We start from the raw sequence: 8,163 nt of genomic DNA on the forward strand, positions 1-8,163 counted from the left end.
CAATGATCAATAAATTTACTGAATTCAAATTATTTACTGTTTGTAAACATTTTACAAAAGCATCGTGATTTATCTGACTATGCAGTTCTTGATGGAAGAACTATTCAGACTGAATCAGTGGCACATCAAAGAAAAAAATAAAGCTGACAAGACCCATTCTGCATATTCTCTTTCAACATGATTCCAGCAAGAGAAACAGCATGGTATAAAAAAGTGTACAGTAAAGATTGTTCCTACCATAACATCAAACTCTGGAAACTGTAAATACAAGTTAAAAGTGGTTGAAACAGTCAAAAGTCGTAATTATTGTAACCAGTCAGAAATTACAGTAAGAAATGTTATCCAGTTATAGGCAGCTGTCAAAACAACGCATTTCATGTCAGTTGATGATTCTTTTCCAACGAGACAGCCGAAACTTTGGCAATCAGAGGTGCTGAAAATTAATGTTCAAAGTTCCAAGACACAGTCACAGCATTTTTCTTTGTGGAAGGTGAACTGTACACCAAGGCTCAGAGGTTGTGAAAACTGTTTCCAAGTGGAAAAAAAAAAAAATACCCCCAAAAAGTGCAAATGTCCTGCACAGATAGCTTAAAAAGCTGCTGGTACAATCATTCACCAACAGAATCTTTGTTTTCTTTTTGCATAGTTCACACATCACTGGGAATGTGACAGGGTGTGCTATTTTTGGCAAGAGCAAGAAGAAAAAGTGATACTGGTGTAAAGTTGCCGTGTTGGGCATGCTGGATCCATGCAGAATTCAACGTAGAGGGCTGCTACCTGATGTTATTAGACACTGAATACTGGTTTTGTTTTTGTTGAAGCAGTTCAGTAATAGCCAAAAGCTTCTTAAGAACGTGCTGTAAGAGAGAGAGTCAGTAAAAAAACAGACATTAGCGACTGGAAACAAAACGGTCTTGCTTGAGAAGAAGCATTTTTAGCATTGGTCTATCAGACCTGCTACTAGATAGTTTAAAATATATTAAAACAAACAAAAAAACCCCCCAAACACACCACAAAAAACCCCAGAAAGAAAAGAGGAAACAGCTGATTGCCTGGTCAGTAAGACATTACCTTCAAAAGAGAAGTCTAAAAGAGGATTATGAACTTTGCCTCTCCACCCGTGGATCGTTTTGCTGCCTTGTGGTTTTTACAGGGAGGTTTTAACAACGCAGTGTACTGCTAACACACTGTTGGGATTTGCTAGAAAACAGTTTGCTGTGTTCATTTACAACTGTGCTGGCCAGTCAGGAAGCAGAAATGAGGTATCAATAGAAAACTAATGAAAGTAAATTTAGTTCTCACCCGAAAAAAACCCAACAACAAGATCCTAAAACTAAGGACCCAGAGAGCCTGTCAGGAGACAGTCATTTTGTGGGTTTGGGGTTCCTCTAGAAACTAAAACTTCCTCTGGAAACTTTCAAAAAAACCCCAAAAAACAACCCCTCTCTGGTTTTGTTGCATGAAGAAACAGAACTATGGACTAAAAGTATTTACCTTTACAGCTAGTAGCCTCCCAGTGACATGCCCATATTTTAAAATGTTTATCAGTCATACTGCTAGCCAGGAATGCTACAGAAGAATCCTGATGTGAGGGAGTAACCCCAGAGGTACTGTCTGCACCTGGGATGGGTGTGTTCGCCTTTGTCGCTCACCTGCATTACCCCTCGCTCGTTACTGAGCGTCCGCAGCTCGTCTGAGTGTGCCACGCAAATCTCGTGCAAGGCTGCCAGGTCACGAGACAGGTCAGTTCTAGAGTGCTCTGTAGTGTCTGGAAGCTCAGGAACATTCTTCAACAAACAAAAGATAAGAGCAGATTTAAGATGCTGAGTACCCGGGCACACAGGAAGATAAACTGCAGCTTTACCGGCTCTGCAGACACAATTGTTTTACACGGCAATGTTGGTTTTCCCAGCTAAGCCTCCAGCCCATCCTTCTATTACAATTTATGTGTTTTATGAGTATACTGCAATTCCTGCTCCTGCTAGAAGGGTTCTTACTAAAAACTCTGCTATTGCTGCACTACCACTGAGCTGACCAGAAAGCTACTGCATATAGAGACTCATAACCTTCCCTGAAATGAGGGGGAATCCATCCATTAGGTACTTTTTTATTCCCTCCTCACATCTAAATGAGAGAACAGCAGCAACAAAAATTCAGCAAAATCTCATTACACTGCTCATAAAATAGTAATGTTGTAATTAAAACAGTAGATTAATCCAACGGTTATTTTTAAGAAAACCCAACAGTTTTCAGAGAACCTCATGCAAAATCTGTCATTTAAAGAAAACTGATGTATCATAATATGCAAAAGTTGCAATTTAACCAGAAAAAGATGACATATGGCAACCTACCTGAATGCCTCACTCATTTTTATATCTGATCAAAATATTCTGAGGTACCTTCTAAATCATTTTTAAGAGACCAATTCAGGAAAGTTGGCACATTTTTTTCAATCTCAGTTTTTAAAATAAATTCTTGGTATATAATAATATAATATAACATGAAGACCTACCTCCTGTTACAGCTATCGTACACCAAACAGCAACAGTTTAAAAGAATACAGTAACTGCAATTCACTTTCAAATGACAGTATCTCAAATGCATTCAGTGACACATTTGGCAATGCATAACTGGAAATTCAACCTGGTATTTTTTAAAGCAAAAAATAATTTCAATCTCTGGTCAAAAACCGTGTGACAAATTACACGTAAGAGTTTCTCACAGTGACAGAGGCACTAAATTAATAAAATCTAAAATAACACGTGGTGGTTTAAATTCCGTATGACAGCCCAGCAACCTGCAGTTTCTAAAGATGTGTAAGAAAAATCTCTTCAGCTGCAAGCACTCAAAATTGCGTGGGAGTTGATGCATTTTTTTAGCTAAATGTAATGAATTTTCGTTTACAACATTGCTTTGTCACTTCCAGTGAAGATTCTGTTAACCACTTACCCCGAGTTCATCCAAGAACATGATCATGCGATGTTTGTTGCTCTTGATGAATGGATTTACCCCTTCCATATATGGCTCCTAGTAATTTTTAAAAGTATTCATTAGAACAAATCAATGCCAAGATAATTGTCAAACCTGAAGTGAACACAGTGCAGTCGAGACAGATGACACTGAAAAACAAGTGTCTCATCTCAAGCGCTTTTATTTTTCCAAGTGAGTGTCTAACATCTGGCGTCCAGCCAGTCAAAAGATGACAGAATTTGGTTATTTTCTTATATTCAGAATCTGAATCAGGAATTTTTTTAGGCATGCATACTGAGGTGATTTTGCATTAAGATGAATGAGCGAATGCTCAACTTTCAAAGCAGATCAGCAATGAGCACCCTCGTTCTCTCATTAACACTGACACTCCAAGTTGTGTGTGCCACAGAGATAACTTCCTAACGCCAGCCTGAAGCCTCTTCCATTATGCTTAAGTAAACAGATTTATTGTTCAACCATGTTTTGGCCTGGGAACTGAGACAGACCAGTTGTTGCTGGCATTCTTGTGCTGTTATAATAGAAATTTTACAGGAATCTGGGGCTTTTCAGTGAAATATGTACGTTTGATTTATAACGTTCGTTATGTCTAGCAAAATGCAAGTGAGAACAAAGAGAGGAGGTGCCTTGAATTTCTTGACCATAGAAAACATCAATCTAAAAAGTAAGTAAATGCAGGGTGAAAGTGGGGGAGGGGGAAGAGTCAGAGTTTGCCCGTTCTTCATTTCTTTTAGTATTGGATAATCTATACCAAACTGGGAATTTAGGCCTGATTAGTCTCAATCTGAAAGTTAATTACTATATATAAATAGAACATGTGTGTGGAATGCATTTCAGGGTTGTGTACTGAAAAAGCACACCAATATTACAGAAAGATGCCTCTCCTCTGACATCAGATCATCAACAGAAATGCAAAAAAAGCTCCCATCATCTATTTAAGGCAAAGTATTTATTCTTCTGATTCTTTCCCATCACAGACTCCCGTTCTAGCAATCCTAGCTGCCTTTTTGATATGGATATTGCAAAAGAAGATGTGCCCATTTTACCATTATGGTCACTTTTGTTGTGGTGGGATGGCTGGAAATAAAAACACTCCACATACCTCCACGGTTCTGTTTGGAACAAATGCCCAATGAGTTTATCCGTGTTCCTACAGCATCAATGTATGGTTGCATCACATAATATGTAATTAAGACTCACTGGTACAGCCACTTGTTCATCAATTACTTTAACAGACCATTGGTGGTTTTCCTTCTACCAGATTCCAAACCTTCACGGCATGCACCAGCTCTTTGATGTGAGTTTCTAGATCACTTCCTCTCAAATTATTATTATGGCTCCTTTTCCCAATTTGACCAGACTATTCCAACATTGAAATGTACTGGAATGGTAGTTCTAGGCTGTTCTGTCTGTATAAAATTATATTCACCTTAGCTCCAAATTCAACCAGATTTGCTAAATTCTGCACAGACTTGGCGACCAGCGTCAGTGTTCTTGCAGCAGTTGGGGAAGGAGAATCTGTCAGGAACAGAAAATAGAAAGTTACTGGCCATTCTATTTAAAACTGACAGCAGTCACATGAAAGCAAAGCTCTTCAATTCATAGTTTTCCAAGGAATAAAATATTTTTAATATTATTAACAGAACCACAGGTGGAAGATGTCACTTGGTGAAGTGAAACTGACGTTGCTTTAGTAATGTCCACAAGAAGATATTAATGTGAGATTGTCTGTAAGAGCTGCCTACAGAACAAGTATGTGAAGTAAAGTGGTGTTAGTAACAGCTAGGTGAAATTCATTTTCACAAAAATGAAACAGCTCAGTTGAAAGGAGGATTATTTGTCCTTAGAATTAAAAAAACCCAAAAACCTTTAGAAGTTAAAAAAAAAAAAGGCAAGTTTACCTGTTTCCTTATTTGTGTGTACCCACATAAGTGGGCTCTGACAAATTCTACAAGTTATTACTGGCACCAGGGAAACAGAGTAAACATGAGATGCAACCATAGCTTGTATTTCCATGAAATTACAGAGACTTGCTGTACTTAACGTTACACTTATCACTAACCACTCTGTCACTTAAAACTTCCTTTTCCAACGAGTGAGACTGACCAGTAATATCTTATAAAATTCAGTTATCTTACAAACTCCAGTTACGGTACATGGCCTGGTTGAATGTCAGGTTTGAAATATTCCAAAACTGACAGGGTTATTATAGAAGCTCTAAATTTTATAATTCTTCATCAGAATGTTATATGCTCTTCATTGTCTACCTGCATCTTTGTTGTTCTTTCTTCCCACCACACCTCCAAAATCCACTGAAAAATTAGGTTTGATTTTTCCTGCATAGCTGGAGTCAGTTGTTCATTGTACCTGCTGCTTGGTGCAATACAAACCTTTCAAGCAGCAATGCTGGAAAACATGACTAGACTTGGAGTTTGGAACTTCAGGTTAGGAGAAGTGATCTGAAGAATGGAATTACTTTTAAAAAAAATCTTAAATTCCTCAAAACAAAGAATTTAACTTTTTAAACAAAAGGGGTTTTTTCCCCCCCCCAATCACATTTGTCGAGGTGATGGGATTGCTTCTGATACTGAGCTATACCTATACACCCAGCCTCCAGAACACTTTTTCTGCCCTATTATGAGAGGAAGGTATGTTGGAAGCTCTGCTCCAAAGGAAGGACTGCCTCATCCCTTTTGTGAACAGCAATAAAAGCCCTACGCAGCGTCTGTTAAGTTCATGTCAGCAGTCATCGAGAATATCAGCTGGATGTACACGAGCAGGACTCGAACACTGACAGACAAGCTGAAAAGGGATTACTCAAATTTACAGGTGACTTTTTAGACCTGCAGACACAGTGCAACACAATTTAGGAGGAACCTAATCTGCAAATTACCTTAAGATAATAAAATCCTACAGAAAGTTTCACCAGGCCATGTTTCTCAAATGCTTTCTCCAAAGCATGTAATGAAATGGTTAATGGGTGAGAGAAAGGAACTTTGTTTGACACAGCCCTTCTCATTCAGAGTAGCTTGAAGAGAGATCATAGAAACCATGCTACATTGTCTTAAAAACTGTTTATGAATAAAGGGGGAAAAAAAAAGGTTTTCTGAATCAGATTTCTGATTTCCTCCTATTTCCAAATCAGCATTTTAGTGGCAAAAATTAAGAAACTGCTAGGGAGGGAAGGAGGAAGAGCAATAATGGCTAGTGCAAGCTACATGTGTTTTTTTTTTCTGGTGATCTTTGCCAAGAAAAAACCCCAGAAAACAAAGATGAAGTATAACTCATGCAAACTTTTAAAACGAAGCAACTCAGATGTCTGAGTATTTTAACTTTAGTCATAAGAGTTTTCAGTAGTTTATGCCCTTCCTTTTTTTTCTACCACAGAAGTTTTAAGTTAAAAATGCCCACAAACATTTCTAGGTGCTTAAGACGACTGCCATGGGATAATCCACGCCCTCACCATTAAAGCTTGACAACAGGAAAGCCCCACCACGCCAACAGCATGTCAGATGTGTGTCACCATCCCAACCACCCCCGGGAGCTGAGCTGTCTGGGAGAACACGACCTGATACTGGCCAGCGCTGTGCCACAGGCCAGCACAGCAACTCTGCAATCCTGGTCTTGCAAACAGGAATGTCTCCTGTCGCTGTTTGAGGGAGCTACTGTAGATGCACTCTACCCAGAGAGCATCAGAAACAGGGTAAGGCTTTATGTGGCGAGAACGTTCACTTAGGCAAGCTCATGGGAACGCTCCTAGATACGGCCTCTAAGTCAGCCAAGATCACCACCTCAACTCAGCACAACCCACCGCGTTTAAATGCCACTCCTCTCTCATCTTTAAGATTCTGTATTTGAGATTGACCTGCACTCCGTGAGTCAAAGTAAAGACTTCTCCAATGGCTGGAAGCTACCCGAGCAGGATGTTTGAACAAGTTATTAAAGCATAATTTTCTAGGTGCACAAATGTATTCTGAGCTCTGCAGACACATTTTCAACTTGATAAATCTTGTTCATTTAAGAGATATCACTGAATTTCAGCCATTAACTTTGACATCGCTCTGTATTCAAAGTGACATCCGAAGATCACACACTTAGATTTTCACATTGCTAGAATATATTCCACGTTGCTAGACTTTTAACTGAAAATTGTATTATTAAATACTACAATGCATGTTTTTTCTGGACTTTAAAGCAAAAAAATCCCATTGGGGTAACCACAATGTAACCTTTGAAGGTGAAAAGCTGGTTGCTTTATGGAGAGGTCAGTCAAGTGACGTGGATAACATGACTTTGGACACGGCATTCAAAAAGCTCCGTTATTTTTCTAAATTAGACACTACAGTAATTTCATGCCTACTACTCTATAAGATATGAATTCATTCTGAAGCATATAGTCACCTGAGATGATATTAAACATCCTCGGGTTCAGGATAGCAGGACAAATCAGTCGAAGAAAAACAAAGCCACTGAAATGGGAAGAAAATTGTATTTTGTTCAATAAAATCAGAGAATTAATGTAAAATCATGTAGTCTCTAAAGATTCAGGTTAGCGTGGAATCTTTTTGAGACACACACCAACCGACAGCTCTGTAAATACATTAACAAATTAATCATGCTGTGATTTCAATGAGGATAAATGCTGAACAATAGGCACATTGATTTCCCAATTAAGGTGAGTGGTTGAAACCATGTGGGAAGAACTTAATTGTAAAGTCACACTGAAGCCAATCGCAGACTGTGCCAGCTTCAAAAAGGAGGTCTCTGACCTCCCAAGGGTTTTCCACTGTCCATTGGTACCACAAGGCATCCATCCCACAGCCACCAGCTCCACCAAGCCAATACTAGGAACTCATTCAGCAGAAATCCAGAATAGCCTAAAAAAAAATAGAAAGAAAATTAACTTTCTGTTCATAGCAGAAATAAAAACCAAACAGTTCTTGGCCATATGTGAAGCTAAAATACTTAAAGCTATGAGAAAGTAATTACTTTTGAAGTCATGGCATAGACACTAATTCATCTTTTAAGTGCCCAAAGCTGAAGGCCAATGAGCTACAAATCTAGGATGGACCTTGCTGATATGGAAGATCTGGTACTTCTTACGCTGGTCAACCTGTCTAAATTAAGAATGAGTCAACACCTAGATGGGGGCTTTATGAAATGGAAACTCCTGCT

General features: G+C 38.8%; 1 protein-coding gene across 1 annotated transcript in view; it reads right to left on the reverse strand.

Moving 5' to 3' along the window:
* Window positions 1-6: 6 nt before the first annotated feature.
* Window positions 7-8,163, reverse strand: part of LOC104522465 (ras GTPase-activating protein 1-like) — an 11,198-nt gene continuing 3,041 nt past the window's right edge. Inside the window, exons 3-7 of the mRNA XM_010164766.2 lie at window positions 7,390-7,457; window positions 4,418-4,506; window positions 2,950-3,027; window positions 1,653-1,787; window positions 7-857 (exon numbers count right to left, since the gene is read on the reverse strand). Of these exons, the coding sequence (XP_010163068.1) occupies window positions 774-857; window positions 1,653-1,787; window positions 2,950-3,027; window positions 4,418-4,506; window positions 7,390-7,457 (454 nt within the window). The 3' untranslated portion in view covers window positions 7-773. The remainder of the gene's footprint in view (window positions 858-1,652; window positions 1,788-2,949; window positions 3,028-4,417; window positions 4,507-7,389; window positions 7,458-8,163) is intronic.

Source organism: Antrostomus carolinensis, unplaced genomic scaffold, assembly GCF_000700745.2.
Source record: "Antrostomus carolinensis isolate BGI_N321 unplaced genomic scaffold, ASM70074v2 scaffold48583, whole genome shotgun sequence".
NCBI classification, from domain to species: domain Eukaryota; kingdom Metazoa; phylum Chordata; class Aves; order Caprimulgiformes; family Caprimulgidae; genus Antrostomus; species Antrostomus carolinensis.